The 20,073-nt window shown below is 40.8% G+C and overlaps 1 protein-coding gene across 2 annotated transcripts in view; it reads left to right on the forward strand.

Moving 5' to 3' along the window:
- SLC16A9 (solute carrier family 16 member 9) overlaps positions 1–20,073 on the forward strand; it is a 52,760-nt gene that overhangs the window by 19,399 nt on the left and 13,288 nt on the right. The window contains exons 2-3 of one of the 2 annotated variants that reach the window (XM_040624801.1): positions 4,561–4,793; positions 15,943–16,086. In XM_040624801.1, coding sequence (XP_040480735.1) covers positions 4,598–4,793; positions 15,943–16,086 — 340 coding nt within the window. In that variant the 5' untranslated portion in view covers positions 4,561–4,597. The remainder of the gene's footprint in view (positions 1–4,560; positions 4,794–15,942; positions 16,087–20,073) is intronic. The other variant, XM_040624802.1, reaches the window with a different exon arrangement.

The raw sequence follows: 20,073 nt of genomic DNA on the forward strand, positions 1-20,073 counted from the left end.
ATTTCACTTAAGATTCAGAAACCTGGGAGAGGTCCTGCTACCGTTGCTTGGGTCAGGTACTGTTCTATGGGTCAAGATTAAGGAATCTTGATCAACAGTCCTACCAACTGTCTACCCGTAGAGAAGACCCAAGTTCCCCACAGGAAATTGGGAGCCATTATGAAAGGAGGGAAAGTAAAAATTAGTCTATTTGTGAAATCACCTTGCAGAATATATAATGTCAGAGAAATAGCACCTAAGGAATAGAGGAAACTATAGGAGAAAGGTATTCGTTACCCCGACAGAAAACAAGAAATCACGAAATGGTATTTTCCAGCATGTTCTATTGAGACTACATGGATATCAAACTATGAGACAATTAAAGGTCAGAAGCTGTTAGCCAACTCTTTATAAAAACTTGTCTTTCTAGTCAGAGTTGATATACACGGGAGCTTTGTATTTCAAAGGTTGTTCTCCCAAATATTTATGGTGAGAAGAATTCTCTGGCTCTTGTCCTATGTGTTGAAATGTCATCCAAGGCAAGGCAAAATAAAGCAAGGCCAAGGTATTTTGTGTATAAAGGCATTTCTGTCTACTTAAGTCTGCAAACTGGCAAGGGAGATACTCCTCACCCATTCACTCTCCCCATCGTCCAGAAAATACTGGCTTTCTTCATGATCCTGGTGCTTTGCCTATGTAATTGTGTACTTTTCCTGAAGTGCTGTAATCTGAAGATTTAAATGAAAGACCGTCTCATATGCATTTGTTCTTAGACAGCCTTTTATTCTCTTTAGCTGTTTGGCTATTGCTATCATATATTATCTAGTTTAGGGAATCAAGAGTATATTTTTTTAAAAAGAGATTTTGAACAAGAAAAATTGCAAAGGACCAAATTGTCAGAAGGACCAGAATTACATTGTTTGCTTTTACAGTAGAGTAGGTACTAGAGAGAGTTAATTTCTGATGAAGGGACATATCTGATTATTCCAAAGGATTTAGATATTTGGAATTTTGCAGTATTCTGTCTGCTAACACAATCATTTGTTCTGAGAAGCTGGCTTTTAGACTCTACAATTTTATGTACAAATTGTAACATCTTCCAGTTTTCAGATATGAAACACTGAAAGTTAATTTATACAAAGGCCTGTGGCAGGTGGTGACATGATATTTGCCTAGTGTTCTGAATGTCAAAGTGAAGAAATTCACTGAAGCCCAGATAAACTGGTGGGTGTAACTGTGACTCTCTTAAGGTAGCCAAATGCTCCACCATCTAATCAGGAACATGCATGAATGGGTGAATGATACTTTCCACTGTCTTTCGCTCTTAACTGATGAAACCACAGCCAAGGGAATGGCTTAGAAAACTCTGTGGTCAAAGAAGACTCTGTTGAAACTGTAAACCTGACACAGTGCAGAGACATAGGAAGTGTAGATTAAGTGGGAAGCCCTGTTGGGGGCAGGGAGGTCAAGTTCTTGGAAAGAAGTAATATTTCAAATTCTTTTAAAATATCATTTTGATACAAAAACTTAGTAAAAATTAAAAACAAAAAAGACAAATCTCACTTATCAATTTAAAAATCCTTCCCCTGTCCCCCAAATAGGCTGATATAATCAAAATAATGCATACCGAGGATGATTTAATCCAATAATTCAAGGATGGTTCAATAGTAGAAAATACAGATTTTAGGGACACCTGGGTGGCTCAGTCGGTTAAGCGTCTGCCTTTGGCTCAGGTCATGATCCCAGTGTCCTGGAATCGAGCCCCACATTGGGCTCCCTGCTCAGCAGGGAGCCTGCTTCTCCCTCTCCCTCTCCCTGCTGCTCCCCCTGCTTGTGTTCTCTCTCTCTGACAAATAAATAATCTTAAAAAAAAAAAAAGAAAATACGGATTTTATTACATTAAAAGTTACATGGAGGAGATCATAATCTTCTCCCTGTGCACCCGAAATGCATTTGGTAAAACATAGTAAGCATTCTTTATAATAACACTCAAGGATAGAGAAATATAGGTGTTTTCTTAATTTTGTGAAATAAATTGATTTAAGCCGCAGACGCAGCACCTTGGCATTTGAAGCTGTTCTGACTAAGTTAGGAACCAGACAGAGACATATACACTTACTATTTAACATTATCCTGTACACCTTGTTTGATACAAAGCCAAAAGAAGGAAATTTGAAGTATAAGAATTCAAAATAAAAATGTAAAACTATCACTGTTTGTAGATGATTGTGTAACTTTATTGTATTATATATCGTATATACTCAAGAGATTTGTCCAAAAATCTACTTCAAACAAGAGAATTTAGTAAGGTAGTGGGACACAAAATTCACATATGACATCAGTAACTTTTACATACACAAACAAATGACAAAGAAATAACCTCAATTATAATATTAGAAAAAAGAATAGAATACTTAAAAAGAAATGTTCGGGGAAACTGTAAACATTAAGAACACAATAGTAGACTTGGACAAATGCACACCATGTTATTTTGATAGAAATACTCAACATCATAAAAGGATCAATTTGCCTTAAATCCACTTACAAATTTACCTTAAACTTAGTAATTAAACTAACGTGATAATGGTGAGTGAATAGGCAGATCAATGGAGCAGAATGGAAATTCCAGGAACACACCCATATATACACAACCAAGAATTAGATAGGAGTTACAAATGGCTTTTCATCTATGAAATGACACACAACATTCAGGGAATGCTGGAAAATGCAAGTTGAATCTATAAAGAAATAGTTTTACAGTTACCGAATTGGAAAAAATCCAAAAGTTTTATGACACACCACAAATTGCTGGGGATAACGTAAATTGGTTTAATCCCTTGAAGCCAATTTCATAATACTAGTTATAATTACAATGCACGTACCCTTTTGACTCAGCAATTCCTCTTTTGGGTTTTGCCTAACAGATGTGCATATATACAAAAAGATAATATGTAGAGGTAAGGTTATTCACTGCAAGTGTTGTTTTCATTGTAAATCACAGGGAACTGGTTGAATTCAAAGAAAGCCCTGAAACACAGGGCAGCACAAAGAAGAGAATAAGGAAGATCACTATGCATTGATGGGAAAGATCTTCAGGATACATGTCAAGTGAAAAAAACACAAGACATATACAGATATATATATAGATATAGATCTCTATATAGAGATATATCTAGATCTCTATATGTATCTCTATCTACCTATCTATGTATTATACTATTTTTCTGTGTAAAAAATAGAGGAAATCTATATTTGAGTTAGCAATGTATGCATCAACTCTAGAAGGATATAAAAGAAACAAGAAGCATTGGTTTTCTGCGGAGGATATGGGAGTTAGGTGGGAAATAGGTAGGTGTGGACTGTATACCTTTGGTCCCTGTTTTTCATTCTCAAACTAGATAATAATCTAGATAATAAACTAAGTAACATATGATAGTAATAGCCAAACATCTAAAGAGACTAAAAGGCTGTTTAATGTTTTGCCTATTCAGTAAGTAAATAAACAAGTGTGCAGCCATATGGTGAGATACTTCGTGCTTATTAAGAAAAAAATGACTAAGGATGCTGTCTACGTATTGAGAGGGAAAAGTCTTGGGGACGTTAAGGGCATGAGACAAGGTTTGGAATATAGATATAGAATAGAATGTACAATATGCTATTTTTTGGCCAAAATAGAGGAAAATTCCTTATATATTCATGAAGAAAGTCTGGGAGGATACTCAGGTTGGTGGACATTGTGATGTGCTGTCAGTTCCCTCCAGACTCCCTTCGGGACTGAGAGATTCCTTGCCCTAGCTGCTCACAGTACTGTTGGCAGCGTGCCTTCAGCTGACAGCCCGCTGGGAATGACTGCCTCATTTGAAAAGGAGCCCTCTTATCTGTGGTCATGCCCACTCCCTGGATGGCCTGAATCTGGTGAATGATCAACATGGGGGTGTGATGGGCCAACTCTCCATGCCTAACTCAGAGCAACTCTTTAGAAGTTCCCTACCTTGACACTACATGGCAGCTTACCCTTTTCCTCTCCTGCCTGTTACCTAGGAAGAGAACAGTTCCTAAAAACCTTCTTCTTACTAAGAGTCTGCTTCCTGGGGAAGCCAACATGTGACAAGAGACCAAACCTGGTGAATGGGGACAAGGTTTTTGTTCTGTGCCTTTTTATAATTAAAAAAAAAAAAAAAAAAGGAGGGGGGGTGGGGGAATGGGATAGACCGGTGATGGGTAGTAAGGAGGGCACGTATTGCATGGTGCACTGGGTGTTATACATGTTATACACAACTAATGAATCATGGAACTTCATATCAAAAACCAGGGATGTACTGTATGGTGACTAACATAATATAATAAAAAAATATTATTATAATTAAAAATTTTTTTTGAACTATGTGAATGTATTCCTTACTCAAATCATCAGTAAAAATTTTAAAGTTAATTTGATATGTCAGTGATGTTTTATGTTTTCCATGTGCACTTTTAGAGAAGCTTTTTGTGACTTAATTTAGGAGGAGATATTTTTAATCCAAAATACTGTGCCCCACCACACTCTAAATATGCTTTTCTTTCCTTTTTGTTTTTGCTCAGGGCCTACAGAAGAGCACCTCTTTGATCTTAACTTACGATGGAATTTAAAAAGTCACCTGATGGTGGATGGGGCTGGGTGATTGTGCTTGTCTCCTTTTTCACTCAGTTTTTGTGTTATGGATCACCGTTGGCTGTTGGAGTCTTGTACATAGAATGGCTGGACACCTTTGGTGAAGGGAAAGGAAAAACAGCCTGGGTTGGATCCCTTGCGAGTGGAGTTGGCTTGCTTGCAAGTAAGTGGATAAGCTTATGCTTCTCCTCACTCCTTCATCATTTAATTAGATTTGTTGCATCACTAACACTATGCAAGGCATAGGAGGATATTGTTTTTAAGTATAACATATTTCCCTGCCTTCATTGGGATCATAGTACCCTTTTACTATAATAAATCTATGTGAAAATATAGGGTTCCGTAAGATCTTCATTCATCTCTTTATCCATTTATTTGCTATTATGTGCCAGTCAGTGTGCTAGATGCTAGATTTAAAAGACGAACAGTAGGGGCGCCTGGGTGGCACAGCGGTTAAGCGTCTGCCTTCGGCTCAGGGCGTGATCCCGGCGATCCGGGGTCGAGCCCCACATCAGGCTCTTCCGCTATGAGCCTGCTTCTTCCTCTCCCACGCCCCCTGCTTGTGTTCCCTCTCTCGCTGGCTGTCTCTATCTCTGTCGAATAAATAAATAAAATCTTTAAAAAAATAAAAAAAATAAAAAAATAAATAAAAGACGAACAGTAAACACACTGTTCCTGCCCTTAAGGGACCTACGGTTTAATGAGAGACACACATACTTCCATGAGTAAGAATGGCACAGAGAGATGAAGGCATAGATCCAGGCATGTCCAGGGAGTGCTGGTGACCAAAGGACCACATGATGTCAGGCAGTCCTAAGCAGTTCCTGTATGATTCAAAATTACTCCTCTGTGATTTAGGGTACACTGTGATCAAACTGTATGAACATCATTTGTGTCCCCTTCCTAAGAGAAGTGTGACATGGCAAGGGGTAGTCGCATCTCACAGTGGTGATGCTATTCAGAATTCTAATGTAGCGTTATGCATGACATAGATGTGATGTATTTTGTCTCCAAAAGACTTTATAATGTCTCCAAGAGTAATGTTCTTCATAAACATTTACATATGATGTAATAGTGATTCCTGTCATCTTTAGAAAGAACAGTAGAGGGTTTTCCTTTACCTTTAAAGGATGAAAATCATATGGCACTTCAATTTCTGAAGGAATAGTTTGAACTCTGCAGCAATATTCAATGATCATGTAATTTACTTGGGACTGTTTAAGCACAGGTGTGCTAAGATGGTTTGGGGTCGGTTGCCCTGGGGTCTCTTCTGTGTGCTATGACGTTGACATGGTTCATTGAGCAGATCACAATCTGTGTTCTGTGGGAATATACGGGGAAAATAAGGACATTGAATGTCGTGATTCGTAAGGTAATTTTCAGCTCTGAAATGGTTTCATGAAAACAAAAGGCATGAGTCGTACCTTCTTTTGAATCTGTTGTCTTTCCTGATCACTAAAGGGGACTTCTTAAAACAAAACAAAACAAAAAGACATTTGCTTCCAATTAATGTATTACCTTGTTAAATTAAAAGCAAGACTTGAAACACAATGCTCGATCATCTGGTCCTGCCAGATAAGATAACTAAACATAACTAAACAAATGAAAATAATACTGTCATTATGAGCTTAAAAGAAACAGGAAGAGTTTGCTCAAGATTTGTTTGAGTTTTTCAAAATGTGGATTGTTTGCAACGCTGTCAAAGTACAAATGGATGATAACTAATACGTTAATATAGGGGTTTGCAAGTATCGATTTCTAGAAAACGATCTGGTATGAAGAGGACAATTTTTTAATGTTCTCCAATTTAGTCACCATTTCTACTAGCAAATACTAAGTTAAACAGAAATGTCATGACCTCATCTTCCAGCAAGGGTCAGGGATAATCGAAATGATATCTCAGCACATACTGAGAGAACAAATTTTTTCACCAAGTCTGTCCAGGTGGGAGTTGAGGGTTCATAGAAGCTGAGAGCTCCTTAGGGATGGGTGGGGGCACTTGTGGTCAGAACTCAGGCTGAGACTCTGAAACTGGACTGCAATTTCTCCAAGCTCCCTCTACTTCAAGGGCCACGAGCAGCCCCCTTAACTCGTAGGCAGGACCAGCTACATAATTTGCAGGCCCCACTGCAAAATAAAAATGCAAGGCCCCTTGTTAAGAATTTCAAGACAGCAATAGCAGAGCAGTAAATCAAGGGCGTGGCCCTTGTAAGAGCTGAGCTCTGTGCAGCCGCGTGGTCTCGAGGCCGTGCAGCCAGCCCTGCGTGTCGGGGCTGCGGAAGTAAAGCATCCCTCCAAGTTCAGGGGAGAGAACAAGTTCTGGGGGGGCGTTGGGTTGAAGTCAAAGGACAGTTCAAGTCCTGATGCTAAGACTGTTGAGGGGTGTTAGCTTGTATAGGCCCCACTTCACTTGAGGGTCATCAGCTAGACGAGGAGGCACTTGGACCAGCTAATCATACCCTTTGAAGGTGAACATAGAATAAAGAGACCAGAAGGTTCAAGAATGAGGGAGTGTTAGGGAAAAAATGATGGTTGAGGAGCTACCGCTGATAGGTGTGTGCGTGCCCAGGTGTGAGCACATTAGTCTGTGTCTGCTGAGCCCGTGTGCCATTGGCCTCCCCCGTCTCTTCAGAGCATACGGTGAAGGACACGTCCTGGAGACAGTGATAATGAAGTATTAGCAAGAGGTGTCTAGCAGTGTGTGAACCACATCCGCCCCTGTTGACAACTTTGTTCTACAGAGAAACAAACAGATTAATACCACCTTGGAAATGGGAAAAGTAGAGCTCATGTTGGTGGCCCAAATGGTTACGAGCAGTTCCTAACCAGGGAGGTAGCTAGAATCATCTATAGAAACATTTTGACATGGCCTCTGTTCGACCCTCAGACATTCTAATTCAGTCAGTCAATGACGGGCCTACATATGTGAATTTTGGTAAGCCCGAAAAGTGATTTTCAGTTGGGAACGACCACTGGCTTAAGCCCTCTCGACTTAGATTTCAATCTTGCACTTTTTGACAATTCTCCAATGTATGATTTGCTTTGATTTACTTGTCAAGGGAGCTACCGTAGGTTTCTGCTTGGTTGTAGCTCTGCTCATGCGACGTAAAACATGAAAAATAATGTCCACTGACTCTGATTCGGGTGAAAAAAACACATAAATGGACATCTTTGCATCTTTTTGATAAAATATAATTTATCCATATGTGTATGTATATTTACATTCATACATTTCATACATTTTTGATAAAGATGGGCTTTATGTATATACATACATACGTGTGTGTGTGTGTGTGTGTGTATGTGTTTGCTCTTAAATTCAGGAGCATGTATGGATTACTCAAGCTTGTCTAAAAAGGCAGTTTTCTTCCTATCAGTGCAGTGAGATGGGGATGGGGGGTGGTCCTGGGGCGTCTTCATTTTAACTAGCTCCCCAGATGATTATGATAGAGGCAGGCCATATTATATCTGAGAAGCATGAGTTACCGTCTTTACCCAGTTTTGTCCAGAGAAAACATAGCAGGTGTCATCCTCAGTTCTGCGATCCAACGTCTGGGGCTTTATAACTGAGCAAGGCACGGAGGAGTAAGTACATTTGCCAAGCAACATCTAAATTCTACGGTTCTTGCGCTTACCCCTTACGTGGCTCAGTACCAGCCACTTTCACTTACTTGATCTTAATTGATCCTCACACATTGCACTGAGGTAGGCACTACTGTCCTTAGGTTTTGGTGCCCAGGTGCCCACATGACGATGAAGGCCAAGATGAAGCACATTCTCTGGGAGGAATAGTGGAGCCCAAAGCCCAGTTTTCCTAGCCTGCTCAGCCTGTTTCTTCATCTTTAAGCTGGGAACGATGAAAGTACTACCTTACCTGAGTGTCGTGGAGATGGTGCTTGGTATATGGCAGGTGCTCCACAAATATTAGCTATTAGAGGTCAAGAATCGGCCACAAATAAAATTACTTTTTCAAGCAGTTCCAACCAAACCGTGGAAGCTGCAAAAGAAAGGGACCCTTCAGAATGAGAGACAAGGATATTTGTGGGGCGACGGGCTGGAGGGAGAACTGGAACCTTGGTAACATTGTGCCTGAGCACCTCAACTTTAAAGGCCCCCCCTTTTCTCCGGCAAACCTAGACTTGGACGGAAGCTCACAGCAGCTTATTTGAAGAATGCAAGACATGCACTTCTTCACTGTACATTCTTCATAATCTTACTTCTTCATTCCTTCTCTTTGAAACTTGGATAATTGAGAAAATACTGTTCCTCTCGTCTGAATTATTTGCTTATCCAGGTGGTCCTTGGGAGGAATAAAGCTGGGAATTTGGGTTATACGTAGCGAACGAGCTCACCTCCATTACACACATGCATAGGGTCTCCTCCACGCTCAGGATTCCAAGACGGAAGACATCCTCCGTGCTTATAAGGGATTTTAGTTTTGGGGAAGAGACAGAAGAAAGGCTTACTGATCATTTGAGCCTTCAAAAGTGCGAGGGGAAAGCAGTGTCTGGAGTTTCATGCAGACGGGTTGTGAGGTGGGCCAGATGGGAGGATGGGCTGTGCACGGTGGGCCGGCAAGAGAAAGCCATCCATAGGGAGTCCCTCCATGCAGAGGCCTGCAGCGGCGCTGCAGGGATGCTTTCCGGGAGAGTGAGTCTGACTGCAGAAGGAGGCCTTGCATTGGGAGATGTGATGGCCAGGGTCCACCTGGCTAGGCTGTATTCCCCAGAGTCAAACACTAGTGTAGGTGTTGCCGTAAAGGTGTTTTATAGATGTGCTCAAAGTCCATCACCAATAGACTGTAAGTGGGGGAGATTATCCTAGATAATTTGGATGAACTTGATTCAATCCATTAAAGCAGAAGTGAACTTTCCCAGCAGAAGAAATTCCGTCTTTGGGCTGTAGCTTCCGTCTGTGCCAGAGAGTTTCAAGCTTCTCTTCCTGAGGGCCTGCCCTTAGGGTTTTGTACTTGCCTAACCGGGTGTCACATTTGCATAAGCCAGTGCCTTGCAATAAATCTCTTAACATGTATCTTCTGGTTCTGTTTCTCTGGTTGGAAACGTGACTGATGCAGGAGGGATGGAACTTAACTGAACTCAGGGCTGTCGTGGCCCTGCATTGTTTTCAGCTGAGCTAAAACACTTTTCAGTTAGACATCATTCTTCAAATTCAAGAAGGGTGGGGCCATTTTTCAGACAACAGAGTTGCTGAAACAGCAGGGAGACCTTTTGTTCTCTATTTTTGTACTCTAAGCAGATTTAACCGTCTCTCCCCTCCCTGTTCTCCTTAATTCCTTCAAAGGCCTGCAAACTGATAATGAGTCAATAAATCCACCCTCAGGTTCATGTAGTGAGTCGATGTAGCCAGTTGGGCTGCTGAATGAGTCGTGAGTGCTGGCGGAGTTGCCTTTGAGGATATCTGGACGATTTTACTCCCAAGCACTGTTAACTCCTTCAAGAAGGACTGAATTTCTGCCTGTTACAAGGATTCTGTTGCATCGGCCAGTTCCCAGGGTGCTAGGCATTTCCAAGATTGGGGAGAGTAACTCCGGGTTTTGCTTAAGCTGTCTGTACTCTCAGCAAACCAACCAACAAGCAAGGCAGTCCGTATGCACGAGATCAAGGATTTGAGTGGGTTTGGCTCCTTAGTGCCTTTCTCTTCCCTTAGGGAGATGAACTTGAAATTTTGGTCTCAGCAGGAGCAATGGGTGAGAAACCTATAAGAGTTTGCTGGGCTCCCTGCATTGTGGATAGAGGAGTAAGACTCTCACGGCCCAAGCATCTGCTCTGTTAGGAAATGCTTGCTGTGCTGCAGACATACAACCTGGTTACTGCTCTATTTTTTCTTTTCATTGTACTGTCAGCCTACTTATGGCTTCAGTGCCGGGGGCCTGGCCATCCTACCACTCTTGGGATTCTGAAACTTTTGAGGAGAAACAAGTGCATGGAAGTCGTTTCCCAAAGGGCGTGATTTCTTTCCCAAAGCTATCTTATAATAATGACAAATTGGAAAACCACGTTATGTTTCTGTTTCCTCCATTTAGAATTTTCATCCCTTTTGTTGATATAACCTTACTTTATGGCCCAGTTCAAGGCTCAGTTTTTTTGGCCCATGGTGCTCTCCCTTTTCTGAAATCCCCAAACACATGGTTTGAACCTTTCTTTTGGTGCCTCTTGTTTGTGACCTTGGATTTTAGGGGGCGAGATGGCAGAGGAGTAGGGGACCCTATTTCAACCGGTCTCCCGAATTGAGCTGGGTATCTACCAGGCCATCCCGAACACTCACGAAATCAGCCTGTGACCTTGGATTTTAACTTAACTCTTGTGTGTTTATTTTGTTTCCTGGTTTAGGTGTGCCCTCCTCTCTGTGTCTTCTACCATAATATGAGACTCCAGGGCTGTGCTGTCCGACACAGCAGCCACCAGCTACGTGGGGCTATTGAGCACTTGAAATGTGGCTGGTTCAAGTTGAGATGTGCCATTAATGTAACAAACTCACACTGGATTTCAAAGCCTTACTACAAAACAAAAGAATATTAAATATCTCATTAATGATATTGAAGTGTTGAAGTGGTAATGTTTTAGATGTATTGAGTCAGATAAAATGTATTACCAAAATTAATTTGACCTCTTTTTATTTTTCTCATGTGCCTACTAGGGAGTTTAGAATTCCATAGGTGGCTCACACATGAGATTCCTTGTATTTCTGTTCAGTGCAGTGTTGCGCCAGTGGACGCTTGGTAAATAGTGAAGGAATGACAGTGATCAAATATTTAGTTTTTCATTTGATGAACGTGGACCTGAATAGAATGTTACCAACATACTTGAAAATTTTAAGAAGTGTATTCTTCCTCCATGCTAATTTGAACAGCCAGCAAAAAGTTAGCTGTGTTGTTTCCTGCCAAATTACCCTGGGGGCTGAAGGGAACAATTTCCTCACTTACTTGTAGATCGTTCTGACTTCCCTGTAACAGCTCATCCTTCTCATTTTCTTAATTCACCCGTGATCGTAACAAAACACTTTTTTAGTTATAATTTTCATTTTCATTTCCCTTTTTATTCCCTTCATTGGCTGAAAATTACCGCAATCAGTCATTGATTTGCAGATGACTACTAACAAATTATTTTATATTTTTTGTTTCATTTTGTACTTTCGAGGCTGCAGTGCTCAGAATCTCATCCTTATCTTCCTTTACTTCCTTTGCTCCTAGCTTTGGTTTGTAGGGTTATTCACTAATATACAGGTTCTTCCTTTTTTTAGTGAATGTGTCCCTGTTGTGCCAAAAGTGTTGCTAGGAGAACAGAATATCTTTTAAGAGCCCTGAATACCATACACTAGAAAGGAGAGGGCTGTTCCCCCCTTAGTGCCCCTCGCTGCCATCTACCACCATTCTGTGCTGACTGCCAGCTCTGCTACGTAACTTTTAGCCAAGGACTTTCAGTTCAACCAACTCGTCAACACTGATCTCCCGGACGGAATGTGGTAATAGTAATAATGGCTCCCAAACACCAGTATACGTACAACTGTAGTCTCAAGAAAACATTTTCACTGAAGAAGTGAATACAAAGGCACTGATGCTCTGTGTGTGTGTGTGTGTGTGTGTGTGTGTGTGTGTTAGGTTCCCACTAGCTTACATTTTATTCTCAAATGATATATCCTTCTCATTATTTCCTTATTAAAAGATTCCTTCTTCCTCTTAAATGAAATGGCAGTGACGATAGATGGTTGTTACATTTAAAAAATGACTTTACTTGTTAAAATAAAAAACCGGCAACCAGATATGATGCTTTCTTCTTCCTTTTTTTCTAAAATTTTGCAGCTTTCTGGAAGTGGAATCACTGGCTCATATAATGAGTTAACTAACTTTTGTTCCAAAGACCTCTTCTGTAAAGTACGAGACCTGAAGCATTATGAGAAATCTCCCCCGAGAGTCATCCTTTTGTTGAATTTATCTCTTGAAATTAGTCCAGTCCTGAGGAGTACTCTGTGGTTTCTCATCTTGGAAAACTTGCATGCTATTACTAAGAGCCAAACATGTAAATGTGTCGTGTCTTGCGGATATGACTTAAAGGTCAATTCCAGTTACACTTTGCCCTGATTGTTATTGATGAAATATGGGGTCGCTGTGGTTTAAATCTATGTAAATAGAATCTAGAAATACTCTGGTTCTAAGGATGAGAATAAAATAATTTGCTCTGAACTTTTAAACACCAAAACGACATGAATGTTACATTTTCATCTGCCATCAATTCATAGAACTAGTTAAGCTGTAAGATATTAACAAAAATACATTGGTATTCTTTACTAATATTTTGATTTTTAGGAAAAAATTAAGGTGTCAGTTGAAATACTTCTCAGTTGGGAAGAATGCTAAGCTGACCTTGGCCTTAGCCCTGTCATTGATCGGCTTTGGATTCTTGGTCAAATTACAGGATCTTTCTGAGTTCCCGTTTCATCATTTTAAAAATGAGGTGTTTGGACTCTTTCCAAGGCCTCTTTCAGCTCTAGAATTCTGTTTTAAATCTCTGACATCAAGATATTTTTTTTAAGTAAACAGCAGATGGCAGTATGAAAGTAGAGACATTTTTAAAAACAGTTTTCAATTTATTGTTTTTATCAGTCAAAGAATTTCTGTTCATTTCTTCCCTGAGCTTAATTTTTTTTCAAAGACTCATATATTAGACCAAAATGATCTATGAACTTATCACATAATTGGTAAGAATTAGGTACTTATTACATGTACTGGCTACAGTGTAAGCGTACATGCCATGACCATGGTCACCCCTCATCTGTACCCCTAGTTTCACATACTCTGCATTTCCTGTGAAGTTATCATGCATTAAGGAGCATAGATTTAAAGTCCTACTTTGAGGCTGGAACCTGAAACTTTTCAGGTATGCCAATAATAATACTCTGTGTGTTTTAATTCCATTGTGCTTGTTAAAGTTGTCGACACTGACTCTCAGTGTCCGTGCAGTTTGGTAAACAACATAGAAGGATCATGCTTTTATGATGTCACGCATCCATTTATGAAATTTGACCCTTAAAATCATTTCTATTTTTGAAGTGTGTAAGTATTTCTCATTGGGTATACAGACAGCTCCACTACTGGATGATAAGTTTGGTCTTTCAAATGGATTTTCCTTTTAAAGCACTGGCACAGAATATTCCCCTCTGTTTACTATATAAATATATCAGTGCTCTTCTGTACTGGCTCACACAGCAGGCCTGAAATGTCAAGGGCCAGTTCATGACCAGGGAGAAATGGGAGAGAGCTGTACGTGTTGAGAGCTATGTGGTATCTCAGTGGTCATATCCTGGTCTTAAGTATGCACTTGAGAGATTCCCTGGTATTGGCAAGAATGCTGGACTTGCGGTGGCCGGATCCTGGCTCTATCCCTTACAAACAGTGAAACTCATTTCTCTGTTTGAGATTCCTAAATGAAAGGTATATACAGATCTATCATGAGTATAGCTTGATGAACTTTTCACAAAGCAAATTACACCCATGTGATAAGCACATTCACATGAAGAAACAGAACATTGGTAGTACCCTGGAAGTGGGGCTGTGCTCCCTTCTGCTTATAACTCCCTACCCATTACCAAAGACAACCATTATCCTGACTTCTAATCATAGATTCATTTGGCCTGTTTTTGTGCTTTCTATGATTGTAATCATGCAATGTATTCTTTCTCGTGCTGAGTGTCTTTCACTCCACGTATGTTTATGAGATACTTGTGTGTGTGTAGCTGCAGATGAGTCATTCTCATTGCCATATAATAGTCCATTGTGTGCCCCTACCAGAATTCACTTATGGGTTCTATTGCTGATGCACGTCTGGGTTTCTAGGCTACTCTGAATTGTTCTGTTGTGAACGTTTTATACTTTTGGTACAGGTATTTCTATTGAGTGTATACACAGGAGCAGAATTTCTGAGCTATACAAGATGCTATATTCAGCCTTAGGAGACAATACCAGCAGTTTATGAGGGTTCTGATTGCTTCCTATCCTTGCCAACACTTACTGTTGTCTGTCTTTAGCCATCCTGGTGATAGTACTTTTTAAAAATTGGGAATAATAATTTGTACCTTGAAAGGTTGTTGTCAACTTCATTAAGATGTGCTTCTCTTTGCTTTCAAATCCTGGGCTTGCTCTTCTGCCATGGGCTTGGACAACCTCTCCGAGCTTCAGTTTCCTTCCATGTAGATGAGACTAACGGGCTGAATAATCCTTAATGTCTTTCATTTCTGATCAGTCTGGCTCTGTAGCTGTAGGTGCTTTCTAGGTACACTGCTAGTGGTGAAGAATTCTACCATCACTGAAATCCCATGGCTTAGGCATAGTTACCCATGTTGCCCACTTCCCTGTAGAACGGATGCAGGTAGTGTCTCTGTTACCTGTCACTCAGCAGTGTGCTGCTGCCCACAAATTCCAGGTGACACATAGAATGTAGGACAGTGGTACTGACGAACTCATACCAGAACGGGTGGGGTGCTTCTCCATTTGGCCTCTTGCCAGAATATTCCCTAGAAAATGAATAGCCCCCCCCCCCCAAATCCCTCTACAGGATCATGATTGGTTGTGTTCAGTCAGTCATTGAGCTTATTTTCCTCATCAATATATGATCGCCCTTGTGCGGGAAAGGAGCGCTGGGAAGGAAAGATGCATGAAACGTGCAGGAGGCAAAGTCCTCAGCATAGTATGATGGTTAAGATGCTGGGTTCAGGAGTCAGACTGCCAGGGTTTCTACTTCTTCCTCCATCACTAGTCTGGTGGCTGCTGCTGCCGTTCTCATCACCGAAGAGCTGGCATTTCCTGGGGACTTCCTTGTGTCAGGCCTTGTGACCAGCTTGACATCTGTGCTCTCATTTGTCCTCACGGTAACCCTATGAGGGGCTGTTGTTATGACAGTCTTCAGATGAGGACACTGAGGCACAGAGAGATCGGAAAATTTGCCTGAGATCGAGTTGCCAGCAAGTAGTAGAGCTCGAATTTGAATAAAGTAGGACCGCAGAATGCCCATTTCTTAACTATGTAGCCTCACCATCTGGAAACTTTAATTTCCTTATCAAAAAATGAGGTGAACAGTAGTATCTACCTTCCAGGGCTGCAGCGAGATTCAAATGAAATGTGATTGTTTGTACGAAGTATCTCGCAGAGGGCCCAGGACAGAGTGAATGCACAGTAGACGATGATTGTTGGTGCTACTGTGTGATGGAAAGAACCATTTTAAACTTATGATGGGATGGAGCCTATGATTGTGGGAAGGAGGTTACTGTTAAATAAGTGAAGGTTTCGTTTATTATTTTAGGTCCTGTCTGCAGCTTCTGTGTCTCCTCTTTTGGAGCAAGACCTGTGACAATCTTCAGTGGCTTCATGGTAGCTGGAGGCCTGATGTTGAGCAGTTTTGCCCCCAATATCTACTTTCTGTTTTTGTCCTATGGCATTGTCGTAGGTAAGAAACCTGGTCACTATAATTCTTCTAAGCTTCCAGAGTTAAACATCGTTTTACCAATGGCAGGTTTATTATTCAGTTAATATGCGGCATGATAATGATCAAAAATAATGAACTTTCCACGACCACTTCTCCAAAAATTACTGCTTTAGTAACATGTCCGCCCAGTGAATCAAAATATTTGAAAGGAGAAACATGTTTTATCCACACACCTTGTGTTCTCTTGCAAGACACAAGAAGGCTTTTACATTTCAGCACTGCTCAAAAAAGGGAAAGAGAGAGGGGGGAGCATGAGACTGACAGCACTTCTTCTTTTTTTTTTTTTTTTAAAGATTTTATTTATTTGACAGAGATAGAGACAGCCAGCGAGAGAGGGAACACAAGCAGGGGGAGTGGGAGAGGAAGAAACAGGCTCATAGCGGAGGAGCCTGATGTGGGGCCCGATCCCATAACGCCGGGATCACGCCCTGAGCCGAAGGCAGACGCTTTAACCGATGTGCCACCCAGGCGCCCCAGCGCTTCTTACTGACTTACGAAGTGGTCCTTTTCGTAGTGGCTGGTTAAGCAGGGCTCCGGTGAGTTGTTTGTGTTCTAAGTAGCCTGCGCTTCCAGGGCCCACATCACAAAATTACGGCAGAAGTAAAAAGTAGATTTTAAAACACTTAATTATTAGTGTTGGGGGTTTTGTTTTGTTTTGTTTTTAAGATAAGGCACGAGTGAAGAAGAACTGAGTGGTGGGGAAAATTGATGTTGCTCCTGGTTACAGGGAAGGAAACGTACAAGGCTCAGGGCCTGAGAGGACAGTTTTGGGGCAGGTGCCTTTCTGATGTCTTATACTAATTGTAGTCAGCGTTCAATATCATCAGACTATTCCTAGGGGCTCTTGGCAGGGAATTTGAAAAAGATGATTCCAACTGTCAAAGTTTTTCTGAGTGTCTGAAAGAACAATTTTGTTGACTAGTTATATTCCCCTTTTTTATTTGGGACTGTCTCCTGAATAATACATAATAGAAATAAGAGCAACTAATACACACTGAGTACTTCCTGTGTGCCTGGCTCTGTGCTGAACTCTTTATCTGACCTCAGTTAATCTTCACAAGAACTCACATTACAGAGACGGAAAGTGGCACTCAGAGAAGGGAAATTACTAACGGAAGCTATATAGCTAGGAGATTTGGGGTGGAATCCACTCAGTCTGGCACCAGATCCTGACCTCTTTCACTTTTTTGTAACTATTTTCGGTGCTTTCCGAACGCTGGAAGTCTATTTTAAATTTAACTATGTACTCTAATACTGCTGAGACCTGAATCCCATGTTAGTTCTTTGAGAGCATGCTGTGCATTCTTGGTATTTTATATTTCCTGTAATGTTTAATACAGTTTTGGACTGTGGGTACAAATACATTAATCTCTTGTGTAAAATTTGAGAGTCTCCACTGAATAATTATTTTGGATTATTGTCTAATGTCATAAAAAATAGGTATCTGTATTTATGCATGAATATTGGATTTTTCCTTGTAGGACAAATCCTTTTTTTGCACAGAAAACTGAATCATGATGCCATTGATATGATTTGGGCATTTCCCCCAAACTCTGGACTACACATTTAAAATTTTATGGGATTTTCCAATTCCACATGTTTTCAAGGTTAATCTAAGCATACTAAGTTGTTGCTGGCTTAAAAATTGATGAGCAGTGAGTGATACCATAGCATTTGCATTACCTGTAGATTAAAATAAATTTTTAAGAAGAAAAAATTGGCTTGCAATGTCTAAGCGCTATATGCATTTGATTGTGTTGGAAGAATATCTAAGGATATATCGAAAGGAAAAGACAAGATTAACTAACTCCCATAACTAAATTTCAATTTCTGTAACAATGGAGGGAGATTTATCAACCTGTGAAGCTATTTTTGATTTGACTGATGTTGTTGGAACCTTTTGAGAACTAAGTGTGGCCCCCTCCCACCTCCATGATCTTCAATTAATTAGATAGGACTTGAGACTGGTCTTGGCTGGTGGTGCTGTTATAGGGCTTCCCCTTGGCTTTCTCCACTGTGATAACTCTTACCCCATTGGTCAAGGAACAACAGAGAGGGTGAGGGTTATACCCACCACCGTGAATGGGTGAGCCAGGGAAATATCAGGAACTTGGATGGGTCCCCCACTTTCCCTAGTGCACAATTACCTAAATAAGTGGCCATAGTTATCTTTGGGGAAGTATTTAGGGTACTGTTACCTGCATACTTGTCATAGCGTTTATTGTAATGTCCTTCCTCCTGGAATCCCGGTCTCTCCTTCACTTACTGATTCTGGGTCAGAAAACAGTCTCAGGTCTGAAGACTCTGATTTGGCAATAGGTTCTGAGTCCCTGCAGCTAAGAAGCCATTGTCAGCTCGTGGAGAGACTGCTGGGTTTAGGGTCAGGAGACGGAGATTCTGTGAGCCCGAGCAAGCTTGATGACAAATGGCTGTCCCTTCATCTGGGAAGGCAGGCTGGGAAACCTACCTCGCACAGGTTTTGTGAAGACTAAATAAAGTCAAGTGAAGTATAAATAAAAATAAAACAAATTAAAAAATTGAGTTGGATTTCAATGAATAAAAATGATGCTCCCCCCGGTAATTACTGGGGCCTTGTGAACTACTCCTAGCCAGCAGATAATTAATACTTATTACCACGGTCGACGTCTTTGTGTTTCTTTCTTTCTTTTTTTTCATCAGTAGGCTCATAGTCCAGGGCTCATCGAATATTTCTGGGATAAATAAGTGAGATAATCCTGAACAATGATACTTCCATTCTATCATCATACAGACTATCCCGTTGAAAAGGAAGTGACAGGAGATCATTACGGTCTAAACTCATTTTCCTTTTTGTATCGATTCTTAGAAAAAATAAGAAAGATTCACTTTAATGATAATATTCATTGAGCACCAGTTCTGGGCAGAATCGTATAGTAAGCATTTTCATTTGCCTAGGATGACCTAGATGGTCTCTGAAGAGTGACAGTATGCGAGGGAAGGAGCAAACACCGAGAGGCAGGCTTACGGCTCCAGCCCTGTGGGTCGACCTATCTTATTCACTTGCCAACTGTGTGACTCCAGACAAGTAACTTAACTTCTGTTTCCTCATTTTTAAAACTGAATGTAATAATGACATCCACCTCCTGGTTTGTGAATCGAGGACGTAATGCAATACATTTTAGCTAGCATAACCATTCTTACTAGTTTTGTGACCTTGGACAATTCTTTAATCTCTCTGCGCCTCTCTTTATTTTTATTGAATGACTTCACGAAGCTGTTGTGCCTGTTCATGAGATAATACATATACGGAAGCAGAAGGTGGTGTCTCCTACATCCCTTCCCTTAAATTCCTTTCTGAACGCTTAGTTCAGGGCCACAGAAGCAGTTTTTTGCTACTGAGGAAGCTTTATTGAATCAACAATATTTGTATAACAGATTAAGAAGATAGAAAAAGAAAGCTTTTTAGTATGTTTAATTATAGTACGCAATATCGAAAAGGATACTAAAGTGTATTAACGGGCGTAATTCTGTCTTACCAATTAATTGATGTTTTAAAAAGTATCGTCTTGAAAATATGATGTTATCTTGTTTAGTTTCATAGCTAACAGCAAATGGCTGTTTCCCCTTTTTCAAGTGACTGCAAGCCGCACTGCCAAACCTGGGAATTCAGGCTTCCATTTTCTCGATTGCTTATTTATTTATTTATTTATTTTTAAAGATTTTATTTATTTATTCGACAGAGATAGAGACAGCCAGAGAGAGAGGGAACACAAGCAGAGGGAGTGGGAGAGGAAGAAGCAGGCTCATAGCGGAGGAGCCTGATGCGGGGCTCGATCCCATAACGCCAGGATCACGCCCTGAGCCGAAGGCAGAGACTTAACCACTGTGCCACCCAGGCGCCCCTGGAAGAAGCAGGCTCATAGCAGAGGAGCCTGATGTGGGGCTCGATCCCAGGATCCAGGGATCACA

This window comes from Ursus maritimus, unplaced genomic scaffold (genome assembly GCF_017311325.1).
Source record: "Ursus maritimus isolate PB19 unplaced genomic scaffold, ASM1731132v1 scaffold_7, whole genome shotgun sequence".
NCBI lineage: Eukaryota > Metazoa > Chordata > Mammalia > Carnivora > Ursidae > Ursus > Ursus maritimus.